At 39.0% G+C, this 16,791-nt stretch overlaps 2 protein-coding genes across 4 annotated transcripts; both read right to left on the bottom strand.

The window, feature by feature from the left end:
* Positions 1 to 1,768: 1,768 nt before the first annotated feature.
* On the bottom strand, positions 1,769 to 10,365 carry LOC116734365 (cytochrome P450 2K1-like). Of its 3 annotated transcripts, XM_032585708.1 has the most exons (10): positions 10,108 to 10,362; positions 8,445 to 8,610; positions 8,212 to 8,358; positions 6,263 to 6,423; positions 5,995 to 6,177; positions 4,888 to 5,029; positions 4,586 to 4,770; positions 3,385 to 3,526; positions 2,864 to 3,082; positions 1,769 to 2,553 (listed from the first exon to the last, which is right to left on the bottom strand). In XM_032585708.1, exons 1-9 carry the CDS (start codon positions 10,312 to 10,314, stop codon positions 2,895 to 2,897), a joined length of 1,521 nt encoding a protein of 506 aa, XP_032441599.1. In that variant the 5' UTR covers positions 10,315 to 10,362; the 3' UTR covers positions 1,769 to 2,553; positions 2,864 to 2,894. The 3 variants fall into 3 exon arrangements, with proteins under 3 accessions (XP_032441599.1, XP_032441598.1, XP_032441600.1); XM_032585707.1 differs by having other exon boundaries at positions 1,769 to 3,082; XM_032585709.1 differs by lacking the exons at positions 1,769 to 2,553; positions 2,864 to 3,082; positions 3,385 to 3,526 and adding an exon at positions 3,546 to 3,759 and having other exon boundaries at positions 10,108 to 10,365.
* Positions 10,366 to 12,797: 2,432 nt separating this feature from the next.
* Positions 12,798 to 16,335, bottom strand: LOC116734366 (cytochrome P450 2K1-like). The gene is made up of 9 exons (XM_032585711.1): positions 16,016 to 16,335; positions 15,781 to 15,943; positions 15,554 to 15,703; positions 15,317 to 15,477; positions 15,049 to 15,228; positions 14,550 to 14,691; positions 14,251 to 14,435; positions 13,202 to 13,343; positions 12,798 to 13,122 (listed from the first exon to the last, which is right to left on the bottom strand). Exons 1-9 carry the CDS (start codon positions 16,220 to 16,222, stop codon positions 12,935 to 12,937), a joined length of 1,518 nt encoding a protein of 505 aa, XP_032441602.1. The 5' UTR covers positions 16,223 to 16,335; the 3' UTR covers positions 12,798 to 12,934.
* Between the last annotated feature and the right edge of the window lie 456 nt (positions 16,336 to 16,791).

Genomic DNA, 16,791 nt, shown 5'->3' with positions numbered 1-16,791 from the left:
CATTTTCTTTGCAAAGCATTTTATGTTTTTAAAAAATTAAACGTCAGTTGAAAACATTTCTGATCTTTAATAGTTTTAAAAACACCATAAACCTAAAGAGGAAATGTTTCTCCAGACAGTTTCAAGGCACATTTTACAGCTTTTTAAAAGGTTTTATTGACTCTGTGTGGCCTTCATTTGAGAGACGAAACTGGAATGTGTGTAATGAGGGAGGGAGAAGATATGAGGCAAAGGTCATCAGGCCGAGACTCGAATCTGTGACGGCCGTGTCGACGGCTAAGTCCTCCATGTGTGGGTTATTACAGCCAGCCCAACATTTTACAGTTTTTAACGTCAAAGTTAACAACTTAATCTTATTTTGCAGTTCTTTAAAATTGCATAATTTTATCTCTCTGATATTTTGCAAGTTTTAATATTGTGTTATTCTACTGTGATAATTTATATTTTTCATTCTTCAGGGGAAAAATCTATCCAGGCTGAGATTCTTTTACTGCATTTCATGCAAACATGTTTAGATTGTTATGAAACAGCTGACAATAATTTATTTACTTCAAAGTTTAATAGAGCTGCAAAGTTAAAGATTTACAGTAAACGTTGATATTCTTGTTGCTCAACATGAATGTTTATTTTGCCCAGATCATTTTTCCATCTCCTGTAAGTTGAATTCTCTCAGGTGTCTTCATTTCACTTGCATAACTGTGTGTTTAATCTTTTTATTACCCAGATGCCTGAGTAATAAAAAGATCATTAGTCTCGTGTTTGCAGGACTCAGTGACCTCAGCGCTGAGGTCAGCGCTGAGGTCACTCTGCTCCAGTCGTTGCACAGCTGATGTGTTTTTTGGATCAAGCTGATTTCTGGCCAACAGTAGCTCTCTTAACACCTTCAGTAATTAGAAGAGTATAAATGTTTCTCAGTTTTTCCTGAAAACATTTAAAAAAAAAAACATTCTGTTGTTTTTCTTGATAAGTTATGTGTCATTTTATCCCATAGATAGAATTCAGAAGGAATACAAGTTTTTAAACTACAGGTAACTTTATATTATTAGTAGTTTTCAACGTTCAGTTCATTTTTTCCTAAGCCTCCATTTTTTTCTGGTTTCCTGGATTCATCTCACTGATGTAGATTACAGCTTGTAACTGCTTACAGTATTAACAAGAAGTTTTACTGTGTGCAGATAGTCTGCAAACAACAATGGTATTTTCTTTAGACATTTTATGATCCGAGTTGTTTTTACTTTGCTCAGCTGCCACCTAGTGGACAGAAGCTGCATTTTCTAATATTTTTGTTGGATCAGCAGCATAGAGATGAAACAGAAACAGATCAACTCAAAGACCTGCGGTTTGGAAGTAGATTATCTTTGCTGCCACTTTGTGGTAAAATGGAGTAAGTGTTGTAGTTTGAAAAGTAATATTTACTTTCTTAATCGCTGATAATCGATTAAGAAAGTAATTGATTACTGGAAATTAATTAATTTCCATTAATTCAATGGAAATTGATTCCGTTGAATTAATGGATCAATTTAATGGATTTAATTGATCCATTAATTCCAAACATATTTCTTCCTTAAAAGCAGGAAACTTTTGAGATGATGAATTAATTTATTAAAATATGTCATGCAATATTATGAGAAACCATGCAACAATGAAACAATGACAGTCCTTTAAAGTCTCTGAATATCCTCAGATCTGCTGCTATCAGCCACAGAGCACTTTGTATTAGATTGAGTTCATGTGAACGAAAGGCTTAATATGTAAAAAAACAGACAAATATTACTCAATGTTAAATTTTAATAGGTATGTACTGTACATCTTAGGCATTTCATCATTTCTTAGTAAAGCTCTTATGCAAACAGATTCTCTCACTAATGTTTGAGCTACTGGACCTGAAAGAACAACTTTGCCTAGGTTAAATATAGGAGGAGAAGTAAGTTATTCTTGGCAGGACTGAATGAAAAACAGATTGGGAAAGATGTCCTCTTCTCTGAAATGTAAAGATTTTAACTACATTAACAGACATTCTTCAATTTACTTTGTAGAACATAAAACATTTTTATTAACCTTTTTGTTTTGAATTTTACTATAAACACACAAAATCAAGTAACCGTCTGTTCAGACAAATACATTTGGAGAGTGTTAATTAGTTTTACCTAACACAGATTTAAGGAATAAAAGATGAAATAACCCATAGAAAGATCTATAGTAATTTGTATGAATATGTAAAGACCAGGGATTGTACTAAGCTCTAAATGAATGAAGATTAATTTACACTAATTGACACTTTGTATGCATTCCAGGTATTATTTCACAGCGCAAAGACACAACTTTATTTTGATGAAGCAATGCTCTATAATTTGACTGAATTGAATATCCATGACCTTTTGTAGAATCGATTTTTAGGTTTCAGGTTTTGCTGATGTCGCCCAAACGAACAACGAGTGAAAGACAGATCCTGTCCTGATGCAGCGATGCTACAGCGAGGGTGTGTTTGTCTTGGCTCCAGAGTTTTAAGTTTTCCATCACAGACTTTCTTTCCTGAAACTCCTCCTCTTCCTACTGATGGAATCAAATTGTTTTAAATGCAGTGGATTGTTGATTCAGCAGTTATACATGAAACTCCTGCAGTTTGACTCGTACAAGGCTGGAGGTCCAGCATAACCATCATTCATTTCACAGCACAAAATGTCATTGAAAGTTAGCTTAGCTTGTCCACAAGTAATGACTTTGACTTGATGAAGATACAAAACATCTGAATACATGGTGATGGTGATTGATGGTGGATATTTGTGGAGTAAAGATTTCACATTAAAAACAATTTTTCTCTATTTTAGGACATTTACTTTGATTTCTGTTAGGTATAAAGTACCATTTTTTTCACATATACTGTAGGCTCCTCCTTAATTTAAAGGGATAACACAGAGCGTGTGAGGTTGAGGGTTCAGAGTACCACCAACTCGTGGAGTTAGATCGAGTTCTTCCTCTGTAACTCCAGGTGGAGGAGAAAATCGGAAGTGCTGCAGGAGCGTGGCGAAGAAGATGAAAAGCTCCATTCTGGCCAGACTCTCTCCAAGGCAAACCCTGCGACCTATTAGAAACACATCCTCAGCCAATGCCTGTAGAGCACAGGTGTCAAACTCCAGTCCTCAAGGGCCGCTGTCCTGCAACTTTTAGATGTGCCTCTGCTGCACCACACCTGAATAGAATAATTAGTCATTAGCAAGGCTCTGGAGAACTGATCTACACAAGGAGGAGGTAATTAAGCCATTTCATTCCAGTGTTTTGTACCTGTGGCACATCTAAAAACTGCAGGACAGCGGCCCTCGAGGACTGGAGTTTGACACCCCTGCTGTAGAGTAAGGATCTATATAAGACAATAATCAGTCCAACCTGCTGAAAAAGGCAGGAAGGCGTCTCGCTTGAGGAACTTCCCATCTTTGCTGAGGAAGTTGCCTGGATAAAAGACGTTCGGTTTCTCCCATTCGCTCTCATCTTGCAGGACGGACGTTAAAACAGCAATTACTGGAGTTCCCTAAAAAACACAAATCAGTCATCATTTATATGACACATTTTCAATTTAATGGATTTTTGAACACAGGGAAATGAGATCACCTTACCACTGATTCAAAATTGACTGACATAAAGTTACCTGGTAACAAAGACAATTCCTCCCCCAAACCTGTTTGCTTCACTTCCATATACAACAGTAATCTGCAAGACCTAATCAACTTCCTCCTGAAGTGACCCAGCTGGATTTTTAATTATCTGAAGAGGGTGAAGAAGAGACTGATCAATATCCCAGTGGAGAGGGAATTGCAGTAGCCCAGCATAGAAGCATGAAAAACTTTCTGGAGGGGATAATGGGCAAGACAATCCTTGATTCTGCTAATTAGCCTCGGATGATAAAAGCTAGACTGGAATACTGCATTGACCTTTTTATTAATTTCCAAATCTGAGTCAAAGATCATCCCACTTGACGGATGTAGAACCAGACAAGTCCAATGATGCAACAGCACCGCTGCATCCCAGCTCAGTGAACTTTCACAGAATGTTCTGACTGTGTAATCATTTCTTCAAACCCAATAGATCCTGTATTGAAAAATCTGGAGGAAAATTATTTACATCAAACTTTTTCTGCTCTGAGAATAAAAAAAGCATCCTGTGCCAAAAGCAGGTCGAAGGTGTCATGGACCAAAATCCAGAGAGGACAGCAGTTGTCTCATGGTGCAATTTAATGAAGATCAATATAAGAACTAATGGATAAGGTCAGTCCAGGTGGAGCAGATCAACAGTGACACAGAACTCAAGGGAACATGTGGGAGAATCCAACAAAGTAACAGGGAACTAAAGAGCGTATATGTAGGAAGACAGATCAGTCTTTTCCAACCCGTCATTTTCCAATTCACCACGTCAAATTTTTGTCTTGCTTGTTTTATTTCCCTTCTAATCATGTAAAGCACTTTGAATTGCCTTGTTGCTGAAATGTGCCTTACATGTAAACTTGATCTGACAAGTCAAGCTGGCAGAGACCTCCAACAATGAGCTTAAAAATGAGGTTCATGGTAATGCATCCTCAAGTGTACATTCCTACCTTCTCAATAAAATAACCATGAAACGTGATGTCTTGGCTAGTTCTGTGAGAAATAGCCAGAGGAAGAATGTTGGCCATTCTCTGTATCTCGTGGATGACGGCGTCTGTAAAAGGCAGGTTCTGTCTGTCCTCAACCTGAACCTGGCGACTTCCGATCACATTCCTCAGCTCCTGCCGGACCTGGTCTGAAACAGCAAAGTCAGTAAATGACAATGGCACAGTAATTACTCTCTGCAGAAACCAAAGGACTTCTGCTTATTGTCCTATTGAAAGAAAATCCAGAAGTAGATATTACTCCTCACCTTGTATTTTTGGATATTTGGCCATAAACAGGAATGCCCATCTCAGTGTACTTGATGTTGTTTCAGTTCCGGCGCTGAACAGGTTCATAATAGTCACCAGCAGGTTGTCGTTGTGGTAGTGACTGTCGGTGATCCCAGATTCCTGCAGAAGATCAGCTGGTTTTCAGAAAATCATCCAAAAACTCATTGAGAGCGTATTAACAGTTTGTGCTCAAAATATGATTGTGTCAACGAAGCTATAAAACAAGCACAAAGCAATTATAAACAGCACAAAAGATGAAAGTTCTGTTCCTTAATCTGCATTAATGTTCATATGCTTCATTAATTATAGAGAAAGTTCTAATTCACAAACCAGATGAGGAATAAGAAACTGTAAATCCAGAAGCTTAGCCAACAGTTGCAGTGTGTTGTCAACTAGCACACATTAGCTTTGAAGCACATCAGCTCTGTTTTCAAATGGGCTACAGTGCTTGACCGGACGTTTGTTTCCTATTAGAGGCTGGAGGCTAAAACAGCTGCAACCAGAATCTGCTTTTCAGTTCAGGTAGCTATGTGTGGGTAGCAGAGGTCATCATGGACGGTTGGGATGTCCTCTTAGCTCAGATCAGTGGCATTTGGCTGGTCAGTGGCCAGTATTCATGTGCTTCTCAGAGCTGAAAAAGCTGTTTTTCTCCCTTCGCTGAACTGGCAGCCAATAATCAGCATTCTTGGAGAACCTGTAATTCCAATGTTCCTTCTGCAGAATTCTAAATAAAACCAGGAACCGGGTTTATTCCTTCGGCCAGGATTATAGATACTGGATGAACAAAACAGTAAACTTTATATTTCTTTTAAAGCTCCTGAACAATTAGTGACTCTCTCTCTCTGCCAGCAGAGGAAAGGGGTGAGTGACTAACGCACTTTGTCCTCCATGTTGTCCTAATGAATGACAAGTGCAAGCAGAGATCCACTACTGATGCAGCAATGCTGCAAACAGAATGAGTGTTGTCTTAGTCCTAGGTTTTAACCTGCCCATGGTCAGAGTTTCCTTCCTGAAACATCCCCTCTTCCTAATGAAGCTGAAAGTAGATTAATGCAGTGCATTGTGGGATTTACAGTCATTCTGACCTTGAGTTGCTGTTGACGGATGAGGAAAGCATCTGCAACTCCTCTGCACATCTGTGGACTGAGAGTCTCTTTCAAACGGTTCAGCAGCATCAGATGATGTTGTTTATTGGCAGCAAATATATCGCTCATTTTCTTTCTGGCTGAAAACACCAGCTTGCCAATCTTTGGGAACATGTTGTACAGCTGATGATGAACACAACATAAACAGTGACTTCTCTGTTCAGTCCAACGTTAGCAGATTTTATGCTTTAAAACAGTCCAGTCACACCTTTATTGCTGGTGAGCCCAACAGTTGAAGGCCTTGGGTTGTTCGATTTACAACATTAGTGAACTCTAGATCATCATATTCAAATCTTTTGCCATAAACCATGGAGCAGATTACATTACAAACTGCATTGTTCATATGTTGGGACAAATCAAAAGCTTCACCTGCAGCAAAGGAACCAGAAAATCATCATTCAACACTTTATTAACTCTATTCAGAGAATTGTTTTACTTTGACGTTGGACTGCAAAGAGTAACTCTGAGCAGCAGTTAACTATAATGCCTCAAGTTAAAGAAAAACTTTTCATGGGGAAATCTGCCAACAATTAGTCATTCTACACTGCCTGGCCAAAAAAAAAGTCGCCACCTGGATTTAACTAAGCAAATAGGTACAAGCCTCCTATTGGATAAGTACTGCATAGGCGATTATCTTTCAGCTGGCAACAAGTTATTTAACCCCAGCTGATGCAATGAGTAACTCCTCATTTCTTAAACAACCATGGCAAAAGACACATCCTGTGGTCGTGGAAAAGACGTTAGTCTGTTTAAGAAGGGTCAAATCATTGGCATGCATCAAGCAGAGAAAACATCTAAGGAGATTGCAGGAGCTACTAGAATTGGGTTAAGAACTGTCCAACGCATCATTAAAAACTGGAAGGATGGTGGGGAACCATCGTCTTCCAGGAAGAGATGTGGTCGGAAAAAAATCCTGAATGATCGTGATCAGTGATTACTTAAACGTTTGGTCAAATCAAATCGAAGAAAAACAACAGCAGAACTCAGGAGTATGTTTAATTGTGAACGCAAAAGCATTTCCACACGCACAATGCGAAGGGAACTCAAGGGGTTGGGATTGAACAGCTGTGTAGCCGTAAGAAAACCTCTAATCAGTAAGGCTAACCAGAAAAAAAGGCTTCAGTTTGCTAGGGAGCATAAAGATTGGACTCTGGAGGAATGGAAGAGGGTCATGTGGTCTGATGAGTCCAGATTTACCCTGTTCCAGAGTGATGGGCGCATCAGGGTAAGAAGAGAGGCAGGTGAAGTGATGCACCCATCATGCCTAGTGCCTACTGTACAAGCCTGTGGAGGCAGTGCTATGATCTGGGGTTGCTGCAGTTGGTCAGGTCTAGGTTCAGCAACATTGTGTGCCCAAAGGATGAGGTCAGCTGACTACCTGAATATACTGAATGACCAGGTTATTCCATCAATGGATTTTGTCTTCCCAAATGGAACGGGCATATTCCAAGATGACAATGCCAGAATTCATCGGGCTCACATTGTGAAAGAGTGGTTCAGGGAGCATGAGACATCTTTTTCACACATGGATTGGCCACCACAGAGTCCAGACCTTAACCCCATTGAGAATCGTTGGGATGTGCTGGAGAAGGCTTTGCGCAGTGGTCAGACTCTCCCATCATCAATACAAGATCTTGGTGAAAGATTAATGCAACACTGGATGGAAATAAATCTTGTGACACTGCAGAAGCTTATTGAAACAATGCCACAGCGAATGCAGGCTGTAATCAAAGCTAAAGGCGGTCCAACAAAATATTAGAGAGTGTGACCATTTTTTGGTGGTGACTTTTTCTTTGGCCAGGCAGTGTAGATTAGCATTTAAAAAAGTAAAAATAAAAACTACTTAAGCAACTACAGTACAAAAAATATATTCAAGATTTTTTGGGCCTTAGTTCTCCTGTACAATACCAAGTATGTTTTTATGTTTGTTGACAGAATTAGGGAAAAGTTTGACTATAAATGTCCAGTAATCTTGACTCCTCCATGAAACTTTTGCACTGATTCCACAATTGAAAATGCTCTGGCCTTTTTCCATGATACGTAGGACACAGATTGCACGAAACGTCTCAAAATGAGCCACAAAACTCAATCACTTTATTGAAAACTTAAATACATGTGCTCTTCTTCAATAAATATCTTATTTCTTTCTGCTGTTACCTTTAAACTCCTTTAACTTCTGGATGAGGATGTGACATTCCTCAATGATTTTCTCCTCACATACTCTCTTTCCCATCCCAAAGTCCTTCAGGTTGGTCAAAGCAAAGCGGCGCATTTCCTTCCAGGAGTCTCCATTGGCCCATACAACGCCTGTTTAAAACAGTTTAATAAGATAAATCAGCAAACTAACTTCTCTACATGTGAAGCATTACTTGTCTGAAATTGTAAACCTGTACCGTGATGCAGGTTTGCTTCTTTAGTCACGGTGGATGCTACCCGTTCTCCAAACTCCTCAGCATAACTGACAAATGCTTCTTTCACCGTCTTATACCCTGTGAGGACCACTGTCTTCTTTGGTCCCATGTGGACAGTGAACACAGATCCATACGTCTTAGAAAGCTATGATGAAAGAGATAAAGAAAATGCAAATTATAAGGGCCAGCCACTATAATTAGGAGCAGTAATCCAAAAATCAAATGACCCTTAGAGAATGCCAGCCCCAACCCCAAATGGCTCACAAGGCCCCAAGTCTATCCACAGCCTCGACCATGATAGCAAGGAGACATTGGGGTTGTGGAAAACCCCCACACCTGGTGTCCGGTCCCTGACCCAATCCAGAGACAGGCCCAGAAAAAGTCCAGATGGTACAGTTGAGATAAAACAGTCCCAACCCCCCAAGGATCTCTGATGTCTCCCCCACTCCCACAAACCCAGACATGAATTCCCACCAGGGCCGGCTCAAGCCTCCATGGGGCCTTAAGCAAATCTTGCTTTTGGGGCCCTCTATTTCTGCTAATAATCTGGATTGCTGCAATCAACAATCAGATGATTAGATCATTTACACACTTATTATGAACTTATTGCATCTCTGATAGAGATGTTTAGATTATAGCCTATATGCATGTACAGTATAACATACAGATACATTCATAGTACCATGATTGGCCGATACTTCCATAGAGATCGATCTTATTCCCTGATCTTATCTTCCTCAGCAAAGGTTTAAAAATCAGCCTCTGTCCTCTTCTGCTCTACAGTGAGAGGTTTGACTGAAACCTGATCCTGGGCTCTTTTTCTATCTTCATCTTTCTTTTCTCTCTTCTTGAAGGGTAAGTCCTTTTTTGCAATGTTGTTTAACTAACTTATCTTCTACCAGAGCTTTGGAGGTCTGGATCAAGCGTGACATACCACGGCCACCAGGAGGCCCCAAGAGCAATTTCTTTTTTCTTTTTTTTTCCCATATAAAAAATTATATCTACATACATCAAATATATATTATTGTAAAAAAATCACAACTTTATAATGAAATTGTGTGTTTTTGTTACTATAATTGTTACTATAATTACTATAATGTCAGTCCTGCTGCAGCACCAGCAGGACTGACATCCCCCCCCCCTAACACAGTGAAGAATGGAGCAGGAAACCACAGAGTCTGCCAAGCTGCCCGGCCAGCTTGTCTGAGCCAGGTTCTGGTTCTGCTGCAGGTTTCTACCTGTTTAAGGGGAGTTTTGATCTTCTCTGTCACTGCATGCATGCTCAGTATGACGGGTTGCTGCAAAGTTAATGTCTTGATTCAATCTGCTCGGTTTCCTTAGATAGAAAACTTTGAATAATAAAATAAACTGCAATGTTTGATAAGTCAGATCAATTGACCTAGAATATGCCCTTGTGATGACTTGATTTCCTTCATAATACTAGAATACTATTAGTTACACAGCATATAAGTCCTTTAACATAATCAGGTGCAACAGGTGCAATTTAGTGCAACAGGGGCCCATGTTTTGTTCTGGGCAAGGATAGATAAAAAAACAAGATATATAATAGTTCAAAAGAAGGTAAATTGCAAAAATATATGAAATATAGTTGAGAGGAATGTTGAAATCAGTTGTGTCTCACCTTCAGGAATGCTTGGTCAAGTCTCTTAACATCCAGCTGCAGCAGGTTGCCAATGATGGGAAGGGGTTTTGGTCCTGGTGGTCCCTGTCTGTGGCCCTGAGGCCTGGACTTGGAGAGGAAAAAGTGAAACCCAATGAGGATTAAAACCACAGACCCCAAAACTGAAACTGGGCTGAATGACTGGAGAAAAACCTCCATCGCTCCCATCACTGCAACACGCTTAATACCTGCTGCTGTGCACCAGCTTTACTGTAGGACATATATTTGAGGTTGTTAGAAGCAAAGTCCAATCTGCAGGTGGAGGTGGAGCATGTGGTTTACAGCAGGCAGTTCAGAATTTTTTTTTTTCCAAAAAAATTTATATGCAGTATTTTATATCAGATGTCAGAAACAACCCAAGTAAGTTGTGCATATTAAGAAACAAAATGAGCCAAAAGAAAACTTTTTGAAGTTTAACACTCTTCAAAAACACACATGCACATACCTTTTCTAATTACTTTATGGAAACGTCTTTCTGGGTAAAGACAACATTAAAATGTCTCCTGCATGGAGAACACACATGAAATGCTCACATGTGATTTTGACTCTTTCCACAGAAAATGTTTTCAGACCCTGTATGTATAAATATACATTTATATTAGGATTTGTTAAATTTATAACTGCATGTAGATCATTTGCTCCACTGCATTGAAACCAGACAGTTTAGGTGTTTTGCCCTCTGTTTTGTCCTGTTTCAATATGATCTTAGACGGCATCAGGTTTCTACACCTTCATAAGAAAAACACTCATTTCTACAGAGTCATACCCAAACTAACAAAAACATTTTTTTAAAGTAGTCTGTTTCCTAAGACATTTTATGATCCCTGAAGTTGCAACTTTTTACAGTTTTTAACTTCAAAGTGAGCAGTTTAATCTTATTTTGAAGTTCTTCTAAACTGCATAATTATAAATCTCCAATATTTGACCCTAAAGTTCAAGTTTTAATATTGTTAATATTGTTTAATATTGTCACCTTAAGATTCTTTAATCTTAAGGTGACAGATATCAAAACTTGCACTTTAGGGCAAAAAATAAAAATAAAATAAAAAATGGAAGAAACTATCCAGGCTGAGGATGTTGTGCTGCATTATATGCAAACATGTTTAAGCTGTTCTGAACTGTCTGACAATAATTTATTTAGTTCAAAGTATAATAGATCACCAAGGTTAAAGATTCACAGTAAACTTTGATATTCTTGTTTATTTAGCACAGACTGTTTTTCCATCCCTTGGAAGCTGAATCCTGATCTTTTAGGTCACATCAGAGCTAAAAAGTTACATTTTACATTTGATACTTTTTAACTTGAGACAGAATTTGTTGATTTGTAAAATATCACAGGGATACCAATAGGGTGCAAGCTTTTAAACCAGAGGAACTTTACTGATGAAAAATCAATACAGTTCAGGTAGAAAATCAGAGGAAACTTTATGTTAGTTTTTGATGCTCAGGTCATTTTTTCCTTTGTTTTTTTTGCTCATTTCCTGGTGTAGACTATAGCATGTAAATACTTAGAGAGATAGAAGGACATGTTTTGTTATTGTCATATTTTACAAACATTTATTTGTATTTTCTTAGACCATTTATGATCTGAGGTGTTTTTATTTTGCTCAGCTGCCACCTAGTGGACAGATGCAGCATTTCCTCATATTGTTGTTAAGTCTGTAGTTGAAACACTTAGAAAAAAGTGAGGTTTTGCATATAGATTTAGTTCAGATACTTATCTTTAAGTTTGTAATCTTTTAGTTTCTTTCTTTATTTTCATGTATAAAGATGGATTATTTCAGTCCACAAAAGATAAATAGAGCTAACTTTAGCTCCTGATGCTGGATGCTAACACTCTGTTGCCAGTTTTATTCAGGCTCTGAGGTCTGGTCCAGTTCAGCAGGGAAATCATTATTATTTCACAGTGAGATCATATTCTGTCTGAAACAATGACATGTCAACAAAATCACAATGATTGGTTTGTTCATATGATGACATGACCAGTCATGTGTTTTGGTGTGTGTGTTTCTGTGTTAGTGTGTCTGTCCCAGGTTCCAGCACTGACCCTACAGTTACACACTGAGTTATAACACAATCACCTTCACAAGTACTCCCAGTGTGAATCCAGTACTCCCAGTGTGAATCCAGTACTCCCAGTGTGAATCCACTCTGACTCAACCGTCTGAATATAAAAACTCACCAAACCAGGCAATGTTTGTGTGAATTGTGGCCTCAATTTCATGGTGCATAGACGTAGTATTCTGCATATTTAGTTTTATCAAGTGTTACTATTTTCTTTCTATCTGATGTCAACAAGGGATTGTCCTCTACTCTGCTGGAAGTGGAAGTTTTCTCCTTTTCCCTGTGAGTCAGAGGGTTTGTTGTGTTGAAAATTCCCATTGGCAGTTTTGAAAATACCAAGACCAGCACCAGCAATAATGAGACATTAAAAATCATATTAATAATTTATCTTCCACATTCTGATGCTCTTTTTAAACAAGTAACATATTTTCTCTTTGTTCAAATCCCTAGATAAACTGTCCATAATAAATCAGTGAGTGTGTCTGTTGAACCATTTGTCTGCTGTGGCATATAAAGTCATTTAGCAAAAAAAAAAAGGAAGCAATTCCAAAAACATTTGTTTGAATTCATATTTATCACCAAAAATATGATTTTTGGATGTTGGTGTTTAATACACTTTTATCACAGTCTGATGATTACACATAGAAATAAAATGTTTATTTCATGTAGTTTGTTGATAATCTTTGCCTCACAGCCTCCACACATAGAAACATGTTTATTTTTGTCACATGCGGGAAGCAGCACAGAGCTCATGAGGTAACGGTGTGAGCGTGAGGCCCGTGTGCGGCGTCAGCTCTAGTTCATCCTCTGAAACTCCAGGTGGAGGAGAGAAATGGAAGTGCTGCAGGAGGGTGGAGAAGAAAATGAAGAGCTCCATCCTGGCCAGACTCTCTCCAAGACAAATCCTGCGACCTGAGAGGGACAAATATAATATTAGTATGTTATTTTATCAACATATTTAATCTGAACAGGCTTTAATCAACCTACAAACCTGCAGAAAATGGGATGAAGGCATCTCGCTTCCTGAACTTTCCATCCTTGTCCAGAAAGTGTGGAGGGTAAAAGGTGTGAGGTTTTTCCCACTCAGTCTCATCACAGAGGACAGACATCAGTAGAGGATAAACTGTAGTTCCCTGCAGAAATCACACCAGATTACCGGCTGAAACAAACGCTGCTGCTAGGACTGTATTTACTGTGAAGGACTGTTTAGAGTGTAAATCTTGCTGGCTAACATTTTCAAAGTGGTATTAACATGTACTTATTATGTTAATGTAATCTTTAGCTATTTTTAGGGCAGTTAATGCTCACACTAAACACACATGACAGGGAGATAGGAGATATGTCACACCTGATGTCATCATTGTAACATTTACGAATAATATCATCTTCCCAATACTTTGTAAAACTATGTAACCATACATAGTACTGAGGGGATGTTAGACAAACCTTAGGAGAATTGCATGATTTCTAATAAACTGATTGGTTTATTGACCCAAATCTAGTTTTTGAACATGATCCACAAATATTGAGGTCGGGGCCTTGGGACGTCATTCCTAATGTTTGACCTTTTCTGTCTGTTTGTGGATTCATGTTCAGCAACACTCCTGAGTTTCAACTCTCTCCCAAATAATTTGAATTGAAGTTGAACAATTTGCAGTCACCTTTCAACCTAACATCCATCTTGTGCATTGCACATTGCACTTTTACTGCTAGTAAAGAAAGCCGGCAACAAAAGCTGCTACTAGCAGCTACCAGCTCAGCAGCTTTCAAAGCTGAAAGCCTCGTGTTATTTCTGACGGTAAAGAGTTTCTCTCCATCTTCATCTTTAATTTGATGTGAAGATTAAACTGATGAGGGAGTCTTCCTCTGTCATTATTACATACACAACCAACAGCAGTGAAATGGCTCCACAAAATAAATTATGTTGCTTAATAGCTGGTTTGGGTTGAGTTTGAAAGCAGAAAGCAGTAACTGACCAACTGAAAGGACTCAGACAGGAGATCTTTGCTGTTTTATAAAACGTATTTCACCCAGTCCTACCTTCTTGATGAAATGACCCTGGAATGTGATGTCCCGAGTGGTTTTGTGTGGAAGTGACGTTGGAATGATGTTTGCCATCCTCTGGGTTTCGTGGAGAACGGCGTCAGTGTAAGGAAGGTTTTTCCTGTCTGCCACCTGAACCTGACGGTCTCCTATGACTTGCCTCAGCTCTTCCTGAACTTTGTCTTGTTGAGAAAGAAAACAGATCAACTGATTACATTCTCAGGAAATCCCAGTTTGGTTCCAGTGGTAATTTGCTGTTGAAGCAGCTTGTTTGTGTGGAGAGCAGAGATCTTTACCCTGTATCTGTGGGAACTTGGCCATGAACAGGAGACACCACCTGAGCGTAGTGGAGGTGGTCTCAGTACCAGCAGCAAACAGGTTTAAGACAGTTGTGTAAAGGTTGTCATCATGGAACTGACTGTTGGCAACTCCAGCTTCCTGCACACAAACACAGAACAGCAGCTGGATGTGATGCAGCTTCATGCAGTCTAAACAAATATATCTTAAACTAATACTTAGAAAATAACTTTAGCTGGATTTGTTTCTTCATAACGCCGCCCCGTTTACCAATATGATCGATCTATTATATATTTTGTCCTTACCCTTTCAACACTGTAGAAAAACAACCAGCCTTCTGACATTGATTATCTGCTTCAGTTAAACCTCACAGTGTATTACTGCCTCACTGTCACATGCATAACAAATATTACATGACTAGAAATGATGAACCAAAGTTAACGTTGGTATATTTTTCATACACTTTAAACAATTTCCTAAGTTTCTCCATCTCCTAACCTCCAGTTTCTGCTTCTGAACCAGAAAGGCGTCCGCTAATCCTCTGCACATCTGTGGGTTGAGGGTTTCTTTCAAATTACTGAAGAGGGCAAGGTTTTGTTTTTGACTGGCAGCATTCATCTCCAGAAGGATCCTTCTGTTGGCAGTCCTTTTGAAAAGTGTGGGGAAGGTATTGTAGGCCTGTGATATAGAGAAGAATGTTTTTCTAATTAATAGATAAATATTCTGCAGAATTAAACTGGTTTAAAATATAAAAGTGCAAACTTACTTGTATTGAGGGGGAGCCAAACATGATTGCACCTTTAGTTATTCTGTTTACCATAGATGTAAACTCTGGATCATCATATTCAAATCTGCTGCCATAAACCATGGAGCAGATGATGTTAGAGACAGCGTAGCCTAAGGACTGGGATGTATCAAAAGCCTTTCCTGGAGTCCAGGGGAAGAAATCAGAATATATTTTGCTCCATCATCTCTAGATATCATTAGTGAGATTTCTTTTTACCTTTATGTTTTTTAAACACTTCAATGAGGTGTTGAGATTCTTCAATGATTTTATCCTCACAAACCTTCTTCCCCATCCCAAAGTCTCGTAAGTTGGTCAAAGAGAAGCGGCGCATTTCTTTCCAAGCATCTCCATTGTTCCAGATTACGCCTTATGCAAAGAACATGATTATTAATGGACTGAAAAAAGGTGCTGAGGATTAAAAACCTACTCATTTCTGTCATTACCGTGTCCTTTACTGAGTTCCTGAAAAATCAGCATTGGATCTCTGTCCCCAAACACATCGTCGTGGGTGACCAGCGCCTCCTTCACTGTCCTGTATCCTGCCAGGACCACCACTTTTTTAGGACCCAGATAAATAGTGAAAACTGGCCCATATTTCCTGTAAAACTAGTAGAAGAAAATAAAATTGGTTTAAGGAAAAAGAATTTAGTGGACAAAAGTATCTGTTCATAGTCTCACCTCCATTAATGTTTTGTAGGGTTTCTTCAAGTCAATCTGCAGCATATTCCCAAGGAAGGGAAGCGGTGTGGGTCCTGGTGGCTCGTTTTTCTGCCATTGGGATCTGAATATTGATGAGGCAGTGAAATAAATCAGAAGAAGAACTACAAGACCCACAAACAGAGAGAAAGAAATGGAGTCCTGGAGCAAAATATCCAACATTCCCATGATACTAAAGCAAACCGTACACAGGATCAAACTGCTTTCACTAAAGAGAGCAACGCTGTTGTGTTGAAATGAGTCAGAGAGCAGTTTTATAATGACACAAGTCTTACGTAACACTCATAAACAATCAGGACTTTAGTCTGTGACACCACCTGCATGCAGGATAAAGTCTCTCTCTCTTTCTAAGGTTTCTATTGTCTTCTATAGCTCCTCAGTCACAATCACTGTCTTCTGCTGCTTATCAGTGATCACAATGTATGGTTGGTTGTGCATTTTGTTTGTAACAGAAAGTCCCACAGCCAATTGGTTATTGCGTTTAATGTATTCCTTTCCTCCTAGTATTGTGAGATTGTGCTGGTTTGTACCTGCAGCATCTTTGTGCTGTCTGAACCTGGGATCTCTGGTAGATCTGGGTTTCTCCAGGCTTCCTCCATGATCACTGCTTTGGTGCTTTCCTTTAGTTTGGCCCTTTCTTGCTACTGGTAGGAGTTAATCATCAGCTCATCTGAATTTTGCAGGATCATTAATAATGTTAAAGATCCTTCATTAGCCAGGCTACACAAAGCGTAATT

Source organism: Xiphophorus hellerii, chromosome 15 (assembly GCF_003331165.1).
Source record: "Xiphophorus hellerii strain 12219 chromosome 15, Xiphophorus_hellerii-4.1, whole genome shotgun sequence".
NCBI classification, from domain to species: Eukaryota; Metazoa; Chordata; class Actinopteri; order Cyprinodontiformes; family Poeciliidae; genus Xiphophorus; species Xiphophorus hellerii.
The sequence above is the reverse complement of the archived record's forward strand: the minus strand, read 5'-3'. Positions and strand labels throughout refer to the sequence as shown.

Coding starts and splice junctions, on each gene's coding strand:
- LOC116734365 (XM_032585707.1), bottom strand. CDS start 10,314: ATGGGAGCGATGGAGGTTTTTCTCCAGTCATTCAGCCCAGTTTCAGTT. Junction 5,030..5,994: donor TCCGTCAACAGCAACTCAAG/GTCAGAATGACT, acceptor GATCTTCTGCAG/GAATCTGGGATCACCGACAG. Junction 3,083..3,384: donor CTTCCTGCCTTTTTCAGCAG/GTTGGACTGATT, acceptor TGTTTCTAATAG/GTCGCAGGGTTTGCCTTGGA.
- LOC116734366 (XM_032585711.1), bottom strand. CDS start 16,222: ATGGGAATGTTGGATATTTTGCTCCAGGACTCCATTTCTTTCTCTCTG. Junction 14,692..15,048: donor TTCAGAAGCAGAAACTGGAG/GTTAGGAGATGG, acceptor GTTTGTGTGCAG/GAAGCTGGAGTTGCCAACAG. Junction 13,123..13,201: donor CTTCATCCCATTTTCTGCAG/GTTTGTAGGTTG, acceptor TGTCCCTCTCAG/GTCGCAGGATTTGTCTTGGA.